Below are 21,965 nucleotides of genomic sequence, written 5' to 3'. Positions count from 1 at the left end.
ATCATGTCTATATTTTAAAAGGCTTCTTTAACTATGAACAGGAAAGAGCCCTAAAAGTATGCACGTATTCTGGGAGCAGCAGCGACACCGAGACGGAACCCGAGGGAACCCGAAGCACATTGGGCTCACCGCAGAGGACCCTGATCAACAGAGCTAAGAAGAGTGACTCAGGTCTGGATGAAATGCTTAGACACCAAGTGATTTATGAAGTTCCTCCTGTCATTTTCAATCACCTGTAAATCTATTCCTTTCTGTTATTTTTTCTTATTCTAACAAATCCCTCTGTCCACAGTCGACCAGAACGAGGAGACCCTGAAGAGAAGCAGTGTGGAGAAGTCCTTGTCAATCATGGACTACTACCAACACGATGTGTTTTCACATCTGGAGAAGGACAGCAGGAGGATTTCCCAGTACAACTTGTTGCACAAAGAGTCATCCCTCGATGGCAAAGCAGGAGACAGACTCAGCGTGAGTATTAAAACAGCTCACCATTCACAGCTGATTGCTTTCACTCATAAAATACGCTTTACAGGCGCGCTGCTGATTCCTATCAAGCATTTTATTGCTTATTATACCCTTGTGATATCCAGGAAGCTGCGTAGGCAGTGATATTTCCTGAATTACTCACTTTTTTGAGGACACTTATTTAGGTGTATAACATGTGCTGCTACTTGGTGTTAGAGGTTCTTGTTGACTGTAAGTAAGAGGGTATTTTTATGCGCTATATATAAGTTTTTGGTATTTTGTACTGACTTATTGATCATTTTTCCGCAGTATACCATTTAAAGCAGATAATGAGGTGTGACCCGTGTTTATTGTAATAAATCAATTTCCTCATTTCATGGAGCCCAATGGAGGCAGTTTAAAGGGATGAAAAGCCAGGCAGCTCCCTGGTGTAGATGTATGCAACTTTATACAGTGTGAAAAGAATGTGTGTGAGGTGAGAGAGAGAGATACACATTGCCACGGGCTTTGCATAATTTTTCTTTCCTCGGAGCAGAGGCATGAAGATGAATTGAATTTTTACCATTCCTGCTTGTCATAGATTTTGGCAAGGAGACTTTTCAGATGGGCAGAGCGAGTTCGTGTTGAGTTTCAATGTCAACTTTAACTTTGAGTCTTCCTGAGTCACAAACAAATTTGCTAAACTCCCGAATTTTTTTTTCTTTTCCACCGCTGGAATTGTGTGCAGATTTTCATAGAAAAAGACGCCTAATTGCTTTCGATCGCCTCGCCCTCTTGTGTCAGCGGGTATTTGCCTATTAGTATTTAACACCACTGAATGACAAATGAGGACCAGAGACCATGAAATGGCCTCCAGTGTGCGCAGCCCAGCTCTGTGGGACAGCCAAATTCTCCTCTCTTACACCGCTGCCACCCCAACAACCACACTGACATAAAAATCCATATTTTGAAAAAAAAAAAAAAAAAAAAGGATCTGACTCAACACAAGCTCAGAAAACAATCGTGTATGAGAGGGTTGAAGAAAATCTGAATTTATTGAGTTAGTTTTTTATTTCTTGACCTTTGGTGTCCTGGAACTCCACATCATGATCAGATATAGACTATTTGAATGCATTTACACCCATAAATTAGAATAATTATGCAGAATTTCTTGGTGGAGCTGGAATACACTGCTCCAGCTTTCATTAGCACCATTACACATTAAAATGTTGTTTTATAGGACTGTAGCAAGTACAGCCTTCTTCTTAATCACTCTGCATGTGTAAAATGGCTTATGTGCCACCATTATCTTAAATTATCTACAAGTAAATGACAAATGTGGCTGGCTATTTGGTGCTAGAGAGACCGGGGTGATTCAGAAAGTAAACAGCACTGCTAAAGTGTCCTTGACAACACATGAGCAAGACTGAATCCCTCTATGCTCCAAGGGTTGTATTCTTTAGCTGACTCTACAATATGACCTCCCGAAGCAAAAGGAGAGTTTCAATCACATATTCTATTATTGTATGAGGCAGTCTCTCCTCTTAACAAAGCAAAGTTGAGGTCTTACACTTGAACTAGAAGCGGGACTTGCATGAAAATAGAGATTTTTCTTGATTCTGATCCGAATCCCAGCAGAGAGGCAGGACATTCGATGTGCAACCAAGCTGCAAGCATGACTCCATTATCTGATATGGAAGAGACAACACACAAGCAACAATAGCTCTGTTTGTCTCACCCTCCAAACTGTCGGTCCTTTAATTGGATGCGGTAGGCTACGTTTCCGAGGGTAGTGGGGTAGCATATAGTCCTTACAGGGACTAAACCAAAAAATGAGAGGTCAAGAGTTGAACTCTCAAATCAGCCTGACATCATGTCCTGTTCTGTCAAAACATTAGCCTGTGCTGCCAGTGGTGGAAAGTACATTTACTCAAACACTGCGCTTACTGTTGTTACAGTATTGAGGTATTTATACTTTACTTGAGAACTTGGATTTAATGATACTTTTGCTCAACTACAGCAACATATTATATATTGAAAAAACATAGAAGTAGCCCCAACTTAACCAGCTGCAATTCTGCAATTTTGCCTATATGATAATCCATCAGTAAAAATACTCAAAATATACTCTAAATAAATAAAAGATACTTATACTAAAAGTTAATGAAGGCACAAAACTGGACATTGGATTTTTGCAAAAACATCTCGAGTCTTGAGCTTCTTTTATCTCCAAAGAAAATAAGCTTACTTCAAGAATGTTTTATAGACGAGTGTCTGTATCTTAAATCAAGAAAGAATAGGGGAGGTTACTGCTGGAGAGTCAAGAACAATTATGTAACTTGACTTGAGTGCTTTAAATGTCCCTATGCATGACTTTTTTGCCATTTCTAAGAAAATAAGACTTTGAATACTGAGGAAAAATACTTTTTGCAGTGAAAATGCAATTAATACAAGAAGTGATTTTTCCATTTCTGTGTTGGAAACAGTTTTCATTCTAAATCAAATTTTGACAATAACCTTATTCCTAAGCTGTGCATAGCAGCCATAATGATGGATGACTGCTGTTGAACCCATTTACCCTACATTATTCTTTTGAAAAAGACAATCCATCGGCGTGTCATCACCTCTTCACCCCTCTCAGTGCACGTCCCTACCTGTGCAGCCGCTTCCCTTTTGTCATGGCTTTAGACTCGGTAGACATTGTCATTGGAAGCAGTTTGGGGAAGTTTGGTCGCTGGTAGCGGGCCAGTGTCAGAGCCCGGTGATTTAAGCGCCTTTAATAACCTTTCACAAACACTCAGGAGAGTGATGTAAAGCTCAGCGGCTCCCATCAGAGCCCTCACAGCCCACGCTGGCCTCCCATTCATCATCCTGACAGCACCTGACAGCCCTGCTAACGGCGGCCCCCGCCCCCTTCTCCTTCTATCCTCTCTTCCTCCAAGTCTCTGTTTCTCCCACATGTCTTTCCTCTTCTTCCTTTCAGTTTTGCCTCTCTCTATTTCCATCTCTCCTGTACAACTCTCTTTGTCTGCTCTTCTCTGTTCACTTCTCCCGCTTTTGTTCTAAACACTTTTCCCCTGTCCTTCCGTTTGTTTGTTATTCCCTTGAATTCCATTCCCAAACTAACTTTTTCATTCCTTTCCTGCTTACTCACTCTTTTCTTGTTCCTATTTCCATTCTTTTCCGCATTTGGGAGACAGAAATTGCTACAGGAAAATAATATCAGAACTTGTGCAAAGGGGTAGCATCGGTGAAAGGGATTCCTGGGGTTTATGTGACCCGGGAACAAATCAGCTTGCACAGCATCACCCCGAGTATGGAACAACTTGTTACCTTGAGCAATGACGTTACCTTGAGCAATGATTACATGGAAAAAGAGAGGGAACATTTCAGTTGACATGTAATTTGAAATAGGGCTGCTGGATAAACAAAACTATATCAGTGTACAAATAAATATCAGCAGCCAGAATATGCACTCCCCTTGACTTGCTGTCAGACTGATAGCATTGCTAGCCAGCGCAATACAGGAGTGAAAAAGGAACCAGAAATACCTGCCATCAAATTATTCCTACAGCGATGACGGCGAAGACAACACATATTCTGAGACATATTTAATGTGCGTGTTTCTTCACTGTTTTTTTTTTTCACCCATTGTGAAGTCAATTCATAATCAGTCTCGGACTATAGCATGGACACAATGTGAATGACTTGTCTTGCAATTGAGATTCAGATGGTACAGCTACATGCCACACTTCTGGCAACAGCGCCACTCAGCAACACGGCAGCAGTGAGCTTTCCAATGACCTTCCTTCCTCCTAACTTGATGGGGACCAAAGCAAACTTCGGATGTGTTGCCTCCAGTGGACACAAAACATCTAGTTGTCACAACAATGGGATTTCACTGGTCATAGAACACACTGTAATCTGTATGCACATTTATTGAAATTTGCCACAAATAGTGTAGATGAAGTTTCACCAGTTAAACACTTTTAAGGTGAAGCAGCAGCAGTAGGAAATGCCCTGTTTAGCCGTAGCTTGGCAGCTCTGACACAGTGTAAAGGCAGTGAGGCCATTATTAATTAGATGGTGGACGACATGCACCCATCATTTCCTGTGAATCCCCCATGTTTAGGTAGGCTGAATCCAGCAGGGGGGTGGCGACTCACCCACTACCAATAAAAACCACTAAAAATAAAGAGGCAATTACATGACTCAGTGTAAACACAATGAATGGCAGACCATAAACAGTATCAAATTTTTTTTTTTTTAAAAAGTCCAATATTTTATCATCTCTATGAGTCAAAAACTTCAAGGTAGACAGAGAAAAATACAGAACAGCAGGGGGAAAGGAGAAATTATGTCTTTCTCAAGTCACAATAAAAGACCCTTTCAAGAAGCTTTTGTAGTGAGCAGGTCTAGTGAATTCGAGTTTAGACATCCCATTACTGACATGTGATGCAGAACCAATTGCCGATTTGGCCCCTCGTGTTTTCAGGTGGGAAGCTTTCACTGAGATGTCTGCCTGCAGCCTCAGTTATGTGTGCAGCTATAATTTTGGCTGCACCCGCAGGTGGTACAGGGGACCTGCATCGGGAAGGTTCGATCTGGTGGTAATTGCGTTCCTCCAAAATCAAATCCAATCAGCGATAAGACAGCCATTCCCTTTCTTTCTTCTTGGTTCCGACCAAAATGAGATATATAGGGGGGGTCTGGCTAAGACAGTCAGGGCCTAAAGACTGTTCTTCACTGTCACAGAGCTCGGGTAATCACTGCTCCCCATCACGTCATGCACTCGTTCGTATCCCGAGGCCATAAAACGCCAATTTTCTATAATGTGATATAGAAATATTTATGTTATGAACAGTGGTGTGTGGGTGTTTAAGTAAAATTCAGCAAATCTAATCTGCATTCAACACCTGTGCTTAATTTTGGCTCAACCTTCCCACCTGCAAAAACCTACTCAACATTTTATATCATACCAGCCAGACGTCACCTTTGGGCACATTTTCTTTCAACTTTTCTTTTTATTCTGTCTTTCCAAATTTATTGTGATGGTGCCTGGTCACAGGTCACAAAAGTGCACGCTAATGAGGTTTGGGATTATAGAGTGGACGGTTGATTCTGGATCCAAATACGTCATCCCAGTATGAAATGATACATTTTTTGTTTCGTTTTTTTCTTTTATGCTTGCACACAAATCTACATACATTTACATTTATTTGACAGTACTTCGCATTGACCTCAAAGATAGACAAAGATTCAGATTTGCTCTGACAGAAGGCTGAGTAAACCAGAATTCTATGAACTTACTATACATGTTGAGAAAGGAGACAAAATGTTCCTTTCCCCCAGATTTCCTAGCTCTTATTGTACAGTACCAATCATTCTCATACTTGGCTATCTGAGCTGAGTCATGCTGGTTTCATTCCAGCTGCCCAAATCACAGAAGTGTTTACACCTGGGTTGGCAGGTGAATGCAATTAACAAGCTGGTAGGAGAGGAAACCAACAAGGCTTCATGCCCATGAGGAACAGCACTGAGAACAACAATCACTATTGTTTTTACTCTCCACCTACACATACAGCTGAATGTAAAAACTTCATGCTGCCTTTGTTGAACTTGTCAGAAAGCATTATGGAAAATGCAGGAAAGTAGCAGGTGAGGGAATATTTTTGATTACAACACAGTTTCTGGAATGAACCAAACCAGACGGAGAATATTGCATATCTGAGGGTGGATTTTTTTTTAATGAATCAATACTACTATTTCGTTACCATGGGGAAGTAGCTGTACTACAGTCTACTGTATTTTTGCTGATATAGCTGAGACCTGGATTGATGCAAGTGATTAGAAATATATTTGTATTATTATGGAAGAGAAAAAGAAGGTAAATACATTTTTCTTCTGCAACAGTTGTAGACAAGTAAGATACATGTGATGATAAATGCAAGCTATGCAACTTTAGATTGATATTGTATTCTAATTAATAGAAATTTTCCTAAACAAAGTTGTTGTGAGTGGTCCTCGAGGTAGGATATTATACAGATGATAGATTATTGTACTGCAACATATATAGCATGATTGTTTAAAGAAACGTGCCTATAGTATTTGTCCTGATGAAGGTTTAAGGCTTGTATGTACCCAAATGTGCAGAGCCTTCCTCTAAATATTGCGTTTGGTCTTTTGACACGTTAAAAACGCCTGTGGGATGTTTTTGCCACTTTAACAGCACTCTAGATTATATTCCTGATGCGTCCACACTTCGTGTGTGGAGTAGTTCTGGGTTTACGTCTGAGGGTAGATACACCTTGCAGCAAAATACTAAATGATCCAGGTTTGGAGCATCCCTGGAGGTTGCCTGCACCCTCCAGCTCTGTGTACTTACCCATGCAAAAATACCTATGTAGATAACTGCTCTCACAGGCTGGAATTGCTGAAGGAACATAATGCTACCCTGAGAATTTTGTTTACAGCCTCTGAAGAGGGCTTTTCATGCTGATTGGGACAGTAACCATCTCCCTAAAGTGCCTTTTGAGACATATAGTAGAGATCACGAAGAATACGCAAATAATTGGCACATCATAAACAACAGACTATTTTTAGCTGTATGTGTTGTTTTGTTTTCCTCTGTAGAGAGGGTTTGACTCATAGGTCATTAGCAGTGATGTTGCTTAGAGTCATGTGACAATGAATTAAAGCATAAAGTACCAAAGAAGCAGCTGGTTAATTCCAGCTTTTTTTTTTTTTTTTTTTTTACTTTTGCTGTTGAGTGTAATTGCTGCTGAGTTTCCTAAAGGCGTGTACCCTTAAAAGGTCAATGGGCTCAGATGTGAAGACACGATCCGATCCAGTGATAAGACCTATAGTAATAGCATTATTCAATTCTAATATCTTCTCAGCTGTCACCCTAATCATTAGAGTATTCAGGATGAAACTACTGCTAATTGAAGCAGTGTTAACAGATAGCAGCTTTAGATGTAGTATTTCCCCTGAGTAACATATTTCCAACTATGCTAATTTGTAAAGCAGACGGCCACTGGCTGTACAAAAAATAATACATCATCATACACAGTTAATATAACGGGGAGAGTGGGTGAGCCCAGATGCCCAGAGATGCATGCCTGCCAACACCCAAGACATACATTTGGTCCTTGAGCGTGATAAAAATCTCAATATAGATCACTGTCATGCTCTCAAGCGGCGTGAGTCTTATTGCTCTGCAGCACAACACTTCAAACGAGATGAGTTGCATGGTGCAATGTTCGACTTCTGTGCTTGTGTATCTTTCAGAACAACAGAAGTGAGTGTGGAGTTATATAGTCATGAACTTGGGACTGGACAAGGCAACTATTTACAGTGTGGCATACATTCACAGAGTCAAGATACAGCAAATCATACTTCTTTCCCATAAATTAACATAGTTTGTGCTCTTTATTAATATGTGTTCCCTTTTTTTTTTCTTTGCAGAAGGAGATCCCCATTGAGAAGACTCCCATCAGTGAAAACCAGCCGGGCTCTCTTGACTTCTCTCTGGAGTCCCTGAACAAGCTGAATCACAGTAGCTCCAGTAGTGGCAGCCTGTATCCAGACACAGGCTTAGGCGGCCGCAGAGGTGACTGCCACGCCGATGCGGGGAAGAGTGGGGAGGACTGCTGCAAGATGGATGAGCCCTCCTCATCCAGCTTCTCAAGCAAGCCCGGGTTGGATCCTGTGGGCTCCCTCAGCGACTCGCTGTACGACAGCTTCTCGTCCTGCACCAGTCAGGGCTCTAATGACGTGTAGGGGCTAAGAGTAAGATGGCAGGGCTGTAGACCAGTCTATGTCCACTTCTCTGACATCTTGGACATGTCAAGTTCTTGGCCTTTATCAACTTTGTCTTCCCTTTTCATATTCTTCTTTTGTTTGGACGTTGGAGGGTACAGTAAGCCCATGGAGTGGACTTTTAGGTAGATTCTCATCTCTGTTGAACCGTAAGAGCCCCCTAAAAATTTGTTTTTGCATTTGCAAGTAAAAAATACTTAATAGGACTTTGGCTTCACTCCTCTTTGGATCTGGTCTTGATTCAAGCTCGACTTTCACCTAATCTTGGAAATGACTCAGACTGGACTAATGTGGTCTTGACTACAGCCCTGCCACAACACGTGGAGCCCTGTCCTTGCTACGTACAACACAAAGCACTTAGTGGAGCTGGAGACGCGAGGATGAAACCTCATCCCGAACACCAAACCAGGACTTTGAATAGTTTGACTCTGGGTGTGGTGGACTGGACAGCAATACACAACGTTGTCTCATTGCAATTCTTAGTTATCTTTTTCCCCACGCTGGGAAACGTCTTATCATTGCACTGTAACAAATACTGTACAAAGTGTAAGGAGTGTAAAGTGAATGATTATTCAAGCAGAGATAAGGAGGGCGTCTTCTGGGAGCAACAGTGATGGGCGACATTGGCGTGTAGTTGCAACAAAACTGTTGCTTTGATTGCATTCCTGTTTGCTAGGAAACTAGATTTAAACCTAAGGTGTCATTTTATGTTTGCTGCTAAGTACGTTGCCCATTTAAGTTGCCCATGTGGAATCACAACCCATAATAATACACCTGTTTCATCTTCGTCTACTTTTGTGAAGCAAAAACCACATAACAAATAACAACAGGATTTACAATTACTTTAATTTGTGTCCATTTTAAATAATTAAGGGTTAAACCTGTTGCTAATCTTGTCTTTGTGTGTGATTTTGAGCAGTTATGCAGCCGCTAACGGCAAACAAAACAGACAATTGTAAAAAATGTTCCTCAAATGAAATGAAAGTGACTATTTAGTTTAACATAACTAATTTTCAACAGAAGGTTATGTAATCTTTAACTGAAGAAAAACATGTCTCCACATGGTACATTAAGTAATAATGGTGATTTTTCAGTGTCTGCCTGGTACACAGGTACAGCAAATGACCAACGCACCCATTGTCATTGTTGGTAGCTCAGGGAACATACTGGACTAATGTAGATTGTAAGAATCAAAATGCAGCCATCAGGAAATTGTTGACAAATACAAATAACACTCAGTAATATTTTGCTTTTTTGAGTTCCTGATGCAAAACTCCTGAATCCAAACAGCCTGGTTTATAGTTTCATGTAGCATAGCATACCTGAACTCTCCAAACCTCAGTTTTCCTTTCATAGTTGTATATTATGTTGTATATAGAAATAAGTTAATATCAGAATGGGCATTGCTGATTGATATATGCAAATGAGAAAACAAAAAACAAAACAATTATGTACATTGTTTGCCAATCATTCAACCAAGGTTTTAAGTCTACTGTTTGAACATGGCATGTATCTTTTCTTATGGAATTCTTTTAGGGTTCTTGTTTAAAAAAAATCTTTATTTTGATCAATAAGAGCTAATACTAAAATATTTTATCACTTTATTTTAAAGACATATTTGAACTTAAGGTGAAGTTATGCCAAATCTCTATCTGGAATTTGACCAGCTGGTGCTAATCAACAGAGCCGCCTGTGTGTTTCAATTTTTCTATGAAACTGTTAATATTGTACGAAGAGAGTCTGAAGAGGACTTGTGTATTTTTCTAGATGTCCAGTATTTATACCCACATTTTGTACTGTCAGACTGTAGTGTGATTGTCATGCTTCACCTCTCTCCTTAAATGTTCCTGGTTCCTTTGTAAAGAGAAATGGTTACCAGCAGTGTTACTTTGGTAATTATTATTAATGTTATTATTATTATTATTATTGCTGTGTGCAATTTTGTCTGTTACACCAGACTTTAATGCTATATTTTATGTAACTATTTCCTAAATAAAAATGAGAAACTATTTCCTATTTCAAACTCAGCTGCAAGGTGTGTGTGTGTGTGTGTGTGCGCGTCTTGTTTTGTGCGCACAACATCTTCATGCATACATAAACGTGCGCAGGCAGCGCATGCGTCACCAGGTGATTCATTCATTCTTTCTTTCAGTGTGGAAATAAAGGTTTGAAGAAAACCCCTGAAATCGCCCCCCAAGGGCATCGCGTGTAATCACCGCTTCCCACTCACAATCTGTCAGCCGGAGTTGAAGCTCAGAGCCGGCGACAGTTCGTGCGCTCCGCCCGGTGCTGAGGGATTTATAACCATTAGTCCCTTGATGGGTAATTATGTGCGTATAAATAAAAGCAATTAGTTTATGTACGCTAGGATGATTTGCCTCTACATACAGTCACGAGCTCAATATATTTTATTGATCAGATGCAAAAACAGCAACAGAATCAGATCGAGGCCTACAGTATTGTGTTTTTGATGTTGGAGGCTGAAATAAGTGGAAAATGAAATACAGGTAGAATAGTCAACACTAATAAAGCTATAATAAAGTTTACATGGGCACTGATCTACTGTGAAAACACTCAAAGGAGCTGAAGTGTTCATAAAATGTCATAAAAGGTCAAACCCAGATTACCATTGCATTATTAAAGAAAAATATGGCAGTAGTGAAATGTAAAACCCACATAAACACTTTATCACAGCAACAAAGTGGAAGAAATCGTGAAAAACAATTTATTATAAGTCCCAAAATACTACCCAAAATAAATATTCTGAAAACAATTGATGAAAGGTAAGAAAAAGGCTCAATATTTTTAATTCAATAAGAAGAAACCGTCAGCATATTAAAGTACCATTAAAGTAAATCTTTTCTAAGTGAAAAAGTAGCATAAAGCCAAAGGTCCATCTATCTATTGCGCGCAGACGCACTGAAGTCCTACTATTTTTATAAGAATTTTATAAGAAACATTTATTACAGTGGCATATTGAAAGGGATAGACGTGGTCTCGTATTAAAATGAATTCACTGAACTTTTCCTAAATCTCGCAACAGGATCATCACAGATAATAATTATAATGTAGCCAATCATAAAACTAGAAAATGCTCAATATCTGTTAACTGACTATATACATAAATATCTATTATGGCCATTTCTCTGTCATCAGTGCATGAAGACAAACTGAGATTATGAAAATGCCAACAGTGAGCCGCCGTCACGTGGTGCGCGTTATGATTTCTGCGCTCTGGGTTTGTCTCCAGTTGCGCTGTGAGAAGAGACTCACTTTGCGGAGCTTTTGCTCTCACCTCAGCGAGCCGAGAGCATGAGCGGATCCGTGTCTCGGCTTCCTCCGCGGCGGTTCGTCCTCCGTGCCTCCGTCTGAACAAGTTCCTTTGGTCGGATGTTACCCCTCCGAGCGTCATTTGGGAGAGAATGCGTCTTCTCGTTTTTGCGACTTTATTTGGAGTCCTTCTCGACGCAGGTGGGTGCAAGTTGGGGAGACTGCAGCCGCGTTTCAGCCACCGTGAGAGGGAACAGTTCAGAGCTCATGTCCTCAGCTTAAACCAAGTGCTTATATTGTGGTTCGCGGCCAAGATATACTTCCTTTCTATCTACATTCATGCGCAATGATGCCAATATTACAAAAATGTATTCGATTGTGTGCAAGTTTTGCATCCATAGTACTGATATTTTGTATCATTTCATCTTAGGCTACTGTTCTAAAATGTTGACTTCACGTTGATGCCATTTCATTTAGAAAACAGAACTATAACCATTTGGTAACTCATTATCTCTGCGTGTGTGAAGTCTGTGCCTAAGATCATACTGCATCTGACAGCATGCAGACATGTACTGACTGACTTCATATCATTTTGGAAAAACTTGAGAAACATGAAAACATAATTGGCAGTAATGATCAAAACGTTGTATTTTTGGTGCTGGTTTTGCGCGCGGAGGGAGCAGTGGCGTGCTGGAATCCTCTGCGCTGTTTTTGGCACCGACGGGACAAGATAGTGACACGGATTCAAGCCAATAACACCCTTAAACCTGTGATTGTCTGTTACGCATGAGCTGTTTTTTTTTTCTGTTTCTCTGGTAGATGCGTTTGCTTTGAATGTATTTTCTTCTTGCCATTGCAAGAGCTGGCAAAGAAGGCGAAGATGCTGCTTTTTTCTTTCCATTTTGCTCTTTTGTGAGGAGGAAAAAGGGTGCTGTCTCCAGAGCTGTCCCTACATCTGTCAGATGTTTTATTATATCACTTTGGTGTGCCTACAGTGATTATAGTACATGGGATTGTGATTAGAAGATATTGATTTTGCAATTGTTCCTACACCTAAAGCTGTGAAGGATATGGTTTATATTTCTTATTATCGGCTGTTTGTTTGTTGTGGAAAAACCCAAATAGATTCAGAGCAATTTTCCAAAACTGATAAACTGCGCTCAGACGCTGGATTTTGCCCTTCAGCATGACCGATATATATTTCATAAAAAGAAAGAAAGTTCCTTGTGATCACATTGTCCTTCCAGGTGATGGATGGAGGTCAGACATTTGCTTGGCTTAAAGTAATTTAGGCTGGGATTGTTTTGATGTTGTTTATGGACCTTTTATCAGATGTGTTTTAATGGCACCGTCAGAGTTGAGATGAATGTTTGGTGCCATTTCAATGATTACACCACTAATATATGTCAGAGGAGAGGGATAGCCTTTCTTCGGAAAGAAAGGGCAGGTTTGTTTGTTGGAAGTTTTTGATTGAATGCCTCCGTATGCTGCTGCCATGACGATAATTAAACTAATTGAACACGGCAGGTATGATATACATAACAACCCGGTGTGCAAATTAAAACTGACTAGCAATAAAGAACGTCTCGTTGGCAATGTTCATCCTCAGCGCTCTGTGAAAAAACATTTAGAGGTTAAATGAAAGGAATAGACTTCACTATTACCCATGATGCAAGGAATCACCAGTGAAAATATGTCAGGTATAATAGGGGGACTGAACAGCGATCACACAGTCTGCAAAAAATATCCTAAAACTCTACAGTACTGTACAGTCAAGCTTTAAATTGCACTAAGATGTCATCAGGTCTCATAGCTTGAATGCTGCAGTTGTTTTGCCCTTTCTGCAGGGCCAATGTTCAGTTAAACAGACTCTCGGATAAATGAGGAGGTTTTAAGCAATACGAAAAGCTCATCCAGGCAGCAAAAGCAGTGAGAAGCGCTGTCTTCAAGAGCAGATGTGGTTGCAGTCCGACACTCACATTTTTATTATCTCAGGGGATGAGAATTCACGCGGGCAATCTCTGCACCGGCAGAGTGCATCAAGTCCCACTTACTGCCCGTTTGTGTTGTAAATGGAGCTTTATCACCTATAAAAAATCCATGTGATGAAAGGAAGGGACCACTTTTCTCTTTCTTTACAGCTTATTATCCGCCCAGTGTGTGAATCTATAACCTCACTGTTGACACTCATGAGACAGCCAATAAAAACAGCTGAAAAACACCTAAGATTAGACGTGGCGAAGGACTTCCAATCCTTATGTGCTATGTGAAGTCACAAAACCTCGACAGTGCCCTTCTGCTAGCGGGTATAATGTCACAAAACTGTGCACAAAATAGAGAAGATGACATTGCACTGTCATGGAGTGCCATTAGTCTTGTTTGGGGCCGCTGCACCATCAAAGGCACTCACACAGAAGAAGATCTATAAAAGCCTACATGAACATAAAGAAGATAGAAAATAGGTGATAGGTATGTCCCGAGTTGTCCACTTGACAACACATGAGTGGTGTCAATTTTCTCATCTAAATCTCGACAAGAAAGCAAATACTAAGCCTTCTCAAAATGTCGAACTATTCCTTTAACCAAAATGTTAAAGTCACTTTAGTAAGATATCCAATCAGCTATAGGCTTTGCATAAACAAACAAATATTTGTGCTTCAAATTTATGGCCATTTTTCCAAAAACAGCAGATGTCGCTTGAACCAAATTCTTTTCTTATATTGTGAAGCGTTGATTATTTCTCTGTTATTCTCAATAATGTCTGCAAACGTGCACTCTTTTTTTCCTGCTGTGTGGTGCAGGAGATGCCCTTCAGATCCAGTGCTACCAGTGTGAGGAGATGAAGCACAATGACTGCTCCACGCCGGAGTTCATCGTCAACTGCACCGTCAATGTACAGGACATGTGCCAGAAGGAGGTGCTGGTCAAACCGGATGGTAAGGGAGAGTTTACTGTATGGATGGCCATGGTAGCTCTCACTGCCTATTCCAAGCATCACCTTTCCTGCTGCTCAAAAACCAGACAGAGATCAATGGGATTTGTCGGAAGGGCAAATATGGATGCATGAGAATTCAATTTCATTTGTCGGTCAAGTGCACTTGGAAGTGCTTTACAAGATAAGTGGTCCCATTCCACAAAACAAGAGGAATATCGGAAGGCCATAATGAATAAAATACAAATACTAAAAGAACACATGCACACTTAAAAGAAAAGAAGGGGATGGGCTGTCTCGTTTAAAAAAGAAAATAGAGAATGTTGCTGATTAATAAGTGAAATACAATTCAAAATGGGTTCAGATTTTTCTACTAAGTAGTTGAAGAAAGGGCCTGAGCATATTTGTATCATCTGGGAATAACCAAACAAAGCCAAGTAGAAAGACAAAAGAAAGCACGTCATGGATTTAATAGGACATTGTGAGATATCTTCATTATTGCTTATTAACTTTTCCACAGATATATTTACAAATCTGTTGATATGGCTCTAGATTGAGATATTTTCTATCATGTACTTTTAGTGTAGGTATAGGCTCTCTAGGTTTTCATATTCCTTGATGGGATCCAGGGCACAGTCAGTGAAGATTGATAGCTGAGGGTGTAAATGCACAGGCAGGGTCAGCCAAAAGTATCCAAGTTCCTATTCATCTGTGGAAGAAAGGTGACCGTCTGGAAAGCGGAGACGGAGCTGAACACAGCGCTCAGAAGGTACACTAAGTTTTATTTATTTGCAGTTCAGATGAGGGCAGGCAACATTATTAATGTCACTAAGGGCCTGCAACTGTAATGAGCTGAGACGCTGGGGTAAACAAGACTGTCTTGGAAACTACAGGTCAAAATAACATCACTTTTAAAAGTAGTTTTTTGTTATATTGTGACATTTATTACTAGTCATGCAAAAACAAATTAAATCAGCTGTGATGTTTGCACCTTTGCTCTCTTGTCGCTAAAATGACAAATTAGACATTACTCTGTTTACTCACGCCTTTATATCCTCATATGTGTGACTTTCCGACCCAGCAGAAAAGGCTGAGCAGGTCAAAACAATCTCCTGTGATTTTCAGTGTAATAGACATTGTTATCTGCTATTTTGTTCCTTTGCTCAGCTTCAAAGACAGAGAGGGGCCATTGATTGATGTGTGGAGAGACTCGGCACAGTCTTGCAGACAGAGCATCAGACTGAGTAATGCAACAGTTTTTCCCATGCGGTGTGAAACCTACGCGTGATAAACCTACACAAACAAATGTACGGCCCTCCATGGTTTTTATGCTCACGCGCACCTTTATATGTTGTGAGTGACACAAAAACAGCCCACGCTATCTCACTGGAATACTTTATTCAGCTCATTCGTCAAAGAGGAGAGACTTTCCCTCAGCTGCCTCTGACACAACATTAGATTAGGTTTGCACTGTGTTACAGAAAATAAAATGGTTCAGCCTGAAGGGCGCCAAATAGACAGTTTGCTAAAGAGTTTTGGCGGTGTCTTTTTCTAGCCTTTGCAAAGAAACCCCACCACAAAAGCCAAAGTATCTGCTGTAACGTAAGCTGCAGTCATGAGCATGGCTAACTAGCTCACTAGTAACGCTCTGTAAGTGCAAGCCTCATCGTAAATGTATGGGGTTGCAGGTTAACTAACATTCACATCGATGTAGTTGCATAGCATAACCCTCTGTGTGGATATGCTGACACATTTTAGACTAACATTAGCAGCTCTGTCCCGCTTGTTTTTGGATTCAGGGAAATGTACAATCCTGCAACCGCAGCCAAATAGGCCAGGGGTGCCGTTTTTGTACAGCTAAAGTATGGTGAGAAATCAGTGGTGTTTATATTGCTAGGAAAGCCACCCGTCCTCTGGATCCCCACTCGGTATCTAGTTTGTGCTTGTACAGTTTCATGAGGTTGTGATCATCCTAGAGGTCACAAGAGGTCATATACAGTGAGATCAAGTTTCAAATAATGGTCTCACTACAATAAAAATAGCTATTATGGGGACACAAGGTTGGGATCATTGACTCCAGAAACGCCTCAGCTTTCCAGTCATACCCAGTGTATGCAACTCCAATGCTGGTTATGGACCCCATTATGCAGAAATGTCCAAATGCATTTATACTGCTTGTAAAAAAACTGCATGGGATTTGTATAAAGTGGCCATGTCTATAAAGGGGAGACTGGGCACCCATAGAACCCATTTTCATTCATATATCATGAGGTCAGAGGTCAAGTACCTCTTTGAAAATACCAGTTTTTCAATTGCCACAAAGTAACCTAACTTTGGAGCATTATTTAACCCCATTCTCGATAAAATAGCATGACATGGTTGGTACCAATGGATGCCTTAGGTCGTCTAGTTTCATACAATACCACTCTACAGACTCTGAAACAGTAATAATTGTTGGAATAGTTAGGTAAATACAGGTGTTATCAATAATACAAATTAAGGTTCCATTTAGTGTAGCAGAGCCTTTCCAGTGGGCCAACATGCACAATAGCAGCACCTCGACTCTGTTCTGATTTGAATGGAACAGAACCTATTGGTAGCACTGTGATTACTCTATTATTTAATATCATAATGGCTGCTATAAAAAAAAAAGGTCTATTATGTTACCATAAACACTAACTGCTCTCATAATAACAATACTACACTTCAGTTCTACATTGAGATAGAAGAACATACGCTGCTTCTTTAGCCCTGTTCCCTTTCTTTTACAGCAATGGGTGATGCTTTTGCCTGAGACATATTTTGCTTTCTTTTAGCGTGATATCATCTAGCCATCAGGTGCAGAGAGTCTTTCAAGGGTCTTGTTTCATTCAGCTTACATCGGCTGTAAACATTAAAAAGCCTCGCTCAGACACAGCATTTCTAACTAAGTCATACAACTTATTAATGAATAAGATGTTTTTAAAGCATCCAAATCTTTCAGTAAGGTAAGGTAAAATGACATTAAGGCGGTTTAGGCCAATTCTGAAGAAGGGAAAAAACAACAGCAGTTCTCTGTTTGGCAAGGTGACTACTACTTCATGGTTAGACTCACTATCTTGTAATTGGAGGTTTACACATTCAACGCCTGCAACCGTAGCTTTTAGGGCTGTCCTTGAGAAAGACACTGAACCTGCAATACAGATGTTAATTTTTATGCTTTGCCTGGTTAGACACCAGGCTGCTAGCTGAGTGCTGATTCCGTCCGTAGAAACATGTATATTCTTGAACAAAAACAAAGACTATCATGGAGGAAAAATGCTCAGTTGTGCATATTTCTCCTCCTTCTTCAATAAAAAGCATTCCCAGATAATGGAACTTTCTGCCTACAGTGATCGAATTGATCTGAATTTGATTTAATCCAAACTTTTTCTTGTCCAGTCAGGGTAAATTGCATTTGCAGACAACAGAAAACACAAGATTAATAACACAATAACACAATACAATAAGAATGCCACATGAATGATACAACATTGGCTGTAACATACTATAGAAACACTGTGCAATAATAAAGTTGCAGCACTACAGAATATGAGTTTTTCTTCTTCATACAAGCATACAAATTGTAGAACATATACCACACTGACAAACATCAGTTAATAAGAGCAGACAGGAAGTCAATAGCTCCATAGCCCAATAGTGCAATAAAATGCTGCAGCATTGCCAAACACAAGGCTCTTAGGTCTTCAGTCTATGCAATCTAATTACAGCAGGGAAAATCTGGTGTATTTTACAACATGCCCAGCATCTCAATGTCGGAAGGAATGGCCAATAACTGGACACATACAATTCATAAAATACACTTTGTTTGTTTTGGGGTTGTTGTTTTTTTTGCAGGAATACATTATCGGAAATCCTGTGCCTCCTCCGGGGCGTGCCTCATCGCCTCCTCTGGCTACCAGCAGTTCTGCACCGGCAGGCTGAACTCAGTCTGCATTTCCTGCTGCAACACCCCGCTCTGCAACGGGCCCAGGAGGAAGCGTCCCGTCCCTTCAGCGGCGATGTCCATCCCTCAAACGAACCGGCCTTTTCTCCTCTTCCTGACCTTCCTCCTGCCGCTGCTGACACTGACGTAGACTGAGGATCCCATCACGACTCTGCAGTAAAGAAAGAAACCTCACTTTGTTGCTCTTGTCTCTCTTGTTTTTGGTTCATTTAGGTTCTTGCTGCCCAGTTAGAGCTAATCTAGTTGCTTGTTAACAAGTCAAGAGGCTGATTTTTGGCAATGTGTCCTCCTGCAAGGTTAGCGATTTTGGCAGCAGGTCAAATTGAATCAGCTTGTCCTTGCAGCTTCAGCTAAACAGGATAAACTTGCCTTTACTTTTAGCTGCTGGACATTGGATGCCCACAAATTGCCTAGAGGTAGCTGCATCCCAGCAGCAATGAGTGTGTTCAGAGATGAGGGGATTTCTGCAGCACTGGAGGTAGCAAGAGTCGAATGGTTGGGGTTCAGGTCAGGTTGTTTTCTGTTTGAAACTTTTTCTCATATGAGTGTATCATCTTGTGTTTGGTGTGTGTATGTGGACAACCTTGACCACATTCTTTTGTTCTGGGGCTGTTTTTCCTGGTTTGGACAAGGCCCCTTAGTTCCAGTTAAAGGAGAAGTTGGACATTTTGGGAAATCTGGAAGCTGTCTGGTGGAGATTGATGTATGTAAGGTTACAGTCAGTAACAGAAGACTTAGCCAAAGCCAGGGGGAAACAGCTAACCAGGCTTCATATGAAGGTAACAGAATCCGCCCACCAGCACCTCTTTTCTGGTTGTTGAGTGCAGGTGTATTTCTTGGCTGGGAGCAGTTGCCTGGCAACCACCAAAGAAAACAAGTTACTAGATATAATACGTGTTTATTGAGTGAGCTTGGATTTTGTTATCCTCATACAAAGCCAAGCAAGCTGTCTTTGTGCTAATGAGCTAAGCTACAGCTATGCGCCTTATATTTAATGGTTAGATATTGGAGTAAAAAAAAAGCATGCAAGCAAAGCCAGGTCCATAAAGAAATGGCTTTCCCAGTTTGGTGTGAAAAAACTTGACTGGGTTGACCCTGACCTCAACCCCATCCAACACGTTTGGGATGAACTGGACCGCTGACCTTCAGCCAATCCAAAATCATGTTCCTCATCACTAAGCTTCTTGTTACTAAATGGGAGCAAATCCCTGCAGCCAGGATTCCAATATTTGGTAGAAGGTTTCCCAGAAGACTGTTGAAGCAGCATAGTAATGCCCATCTGTAATGAGATGTTTGACAGGCACATATTGGTGTAACAGTAAGGTGTCCATGTAGTGTAGATTGGAAAAGGACACAAACCTGCGTTCTCAGACATCTCAGTGCACTTACTTGGTGCCACAAGAGACATTGTTCTCACCTTCAGCACACACAAAATCTGTCCAGAATTTAGTAAGTGCACAAAAAAAAAAATGCTTAATGTGACACACACATTATTTTGAAGGCTGAATGGACACATTTCCTTCTTTTTCACAGGTTCACCTTGGAGCTCGGACCTGCAATGACTGCTGTAATGTACTGAAGGAGCAGCTTTGGACAACACACTGGCTTTTTATCTTCGCAGCGTCATGAAAAAACTTTTAATGTGATCGATATAATACCGGAACCACTGGGAATGACACTGGAAAACGAGTAGTGGACGCATACTGAGCTTTCCTAATCATTTATTGCTCTTGTTGCCAGAGGAGGACCATCCAGTCTGCAGCCGAGACATCTCTCAATTTTTTTGCTTTTAGTGAAGTGGAGCGTTTTGTGAGGAATCGCTCTGAAGTCATTTTCCGGTTATTACACGCTGTAAAAGGTGTTGGAGGAAGTCATTGTAGAAAATGATATTTTTCTGCTTTTATTTTGTGGGCTTTGTTTAATAGATGGTTTGAAACGGCACTGTTAGGTTTCTTTCTTGTTGACACTGTTGCTGTTAATATTTTGAACTGATTACTGACATTATAAACCTAAAATATACATATATTCTTCAAGAAGACAATTTAATTCAGCCAGAGTTCTGACGTATCTTGTTATATTATTTATTATTTATATTTTCCACTGCCGCACAGTATTGATTTTACTGCATGGATTATGTACCATGCTAAAAAATTGTTTTGGAAAGTGTAGTTGTGTTTTTGCTTATTCATCCTCCATCATAAGTTTCAAAAGTTGATTCTGTGATACAAGAAGCCAATTAGATACATTAATTAGACATTCATATTCCATATACTCCTTTATGAAATCTATGTAGTTTATATACATAGACAGTGCAGTAAAAGAACTAGCTATAAGCACAAATTAATTCTCACAAGAGAAATGCTTCAGGGTGATTTCATATTTCCCTTTGAGTTTATATTTCTTTAGAACTTTAAATTAAACATATTCCCAAATCATAGCTAGTATTGCATGTAGCCAATGCTGAAGACCAAATACTGCATTTTATAATCGAAACCAATGAAAAGAATTTTGACTTACTGTATGGATTCCTGGATTTCCATTTCCAGGTGGGAATATTGTGAAAATTGCAGGTTGATATTTCCCTCCAAATTATTTATTTGCCTATTAATTTGTTTATTGATTATTGCTTTCTTTCTGTGTCTGTACAGCGTTACATTTAAATGTAGTGAATGTGCTGTAGACGACAACAACGCAGACATTCTCTAACTGTATCTTAATGCCACAGATGAATGTATTTACGGTGTAAAGCAGAGCAAAAACAAAGAGATTGCACTGAGGTTCCATCTCTGACACTGATTTGACATTATTTTCACATTATATGGTTTTCATATTAAAGATAATATTGTATGTTGATTAATGTTATAAGACTTATTTCAGAGCATCGTGTGACTGTTCTGGAAACAAAAAATGAGATGGACCCTGCGATAAATGTTCATGGCAGTTTTTTGACTGGTCTTCTGTGAAGAGTAACACTGTATTCTGCTGATATGTGATGTAAATAAATGTTGCAGAAAAATGGACCCTGGCTGGATAGCATGTTTTTTAACTTATGTGGAATAGCCTATGATTTAAAGGATCCAACCCTTAACCACAACACTTTAACATTTATTCACCTCAGTCTAGAGTAACAGTTTATTTTACAGATTTGTACATTTAAAGCTATGTAAATATTCATTAATTATTCAATTATTATTAGACGCTTTACTCTCCTTATGAGTATGTATGCTTTGCTGTAGAAACGTATTACATTTTTCCAACATGTTTTGACTGACTTGCCATGCTCTGACTAAAAGACTCTCGGTTCTGCTAGTCATTAATTGGAATGAATTAATTGTCAGTATCCCAATGAGTGCTGTCTCCATTTCCCCTAAACAGTAATTAGTACAAAATTAGGTCTTTTTAATGAACCTTCCCATAAACTGAGTAACATAGAAGTTCCTTTCCAGGAAATTATAGGGAGCTATAGGACAAAGTCTATGAAATACTTACAACTATTATTTAACTCAACAAAAA

At 40.1% G+C, this 21,965-nt stretch overlaps 2 protein-coding genes across 6 annotated transcripts in view; both read left to right on the top strand.

Annotated features, from left to right (window-relative positions):
- The window catches only part of LOC127378569 (nck-associated protein 5), a 130,396-nt gene extending 120,104 nt beyond the window's left edge, over positions 1–10,292 (top strand). For all 5 annotated transcript variants that reach the window (XM_051427516.1, XM_051427517.1, XM_051427518.1 and 2 more), the window contains 3 exons: positions 42–171; positions 293–468; positions 7,912–10,292. In XM_051427516.1, coding sequence (XP_051283476.1) covers positions 42–171; positions 293–468; positions 7,912–8,226 — 621 coding nt within the window. In that variant the 3' untranslated portion in view covers positions 8,227–10,292. The remainder of the gene's footprint in view (positions 1–41; positions 172–292; positions 469–7,911) is intronic.
- Positions 10,293–11,493: 1,201 nt separating this feature from the next.
- On the top strand, positions 11,494–21,472 carry LOC127378582 (ly6/PLAUR domain-containing protein 1-like). The gene is made up of 4 exons (XM_051427550.1): positions 11,494–11,736; positions 14,337–14,471; positions 18,344–18,608; positions 19,986–21,472. The coding sequence occupies exons 1-3, from the start codon at positions 11,688–11,690 to the stop codon at positions 18,580–18,582; spliced, it is 423 nt and encodes a 140-aa protein (XP_051283510.1). The 5' UTR covers positions 11,494–11,687; the 3' UTR covers positions 18,583–18,608; positions 19,986–21,472.
- Positions 21,473–21,965: the final 493 nt, after the last annotated feature.

The sequence above is a fragment of the Dicentrarchus labrax genome, unplaced genomic scaffold (assembly GCF_905237075.1).
Source record: "Dicentrarchus labrax unplaced genomic scaffold, dlabrax2021, whole genome shotgun sequence".
NCBI classification, from domain to species: domain Eukaryota; kingdom Metazoa; phylum Chordata; class Actinopteri; family Moronidae; genus Dicentrarchus; species Dicentrarchus labrax.
Note: the sequence above shows the minus strand (reverse complement) of the source record. Positions and strands in the feature narration are given on the sequence as shown.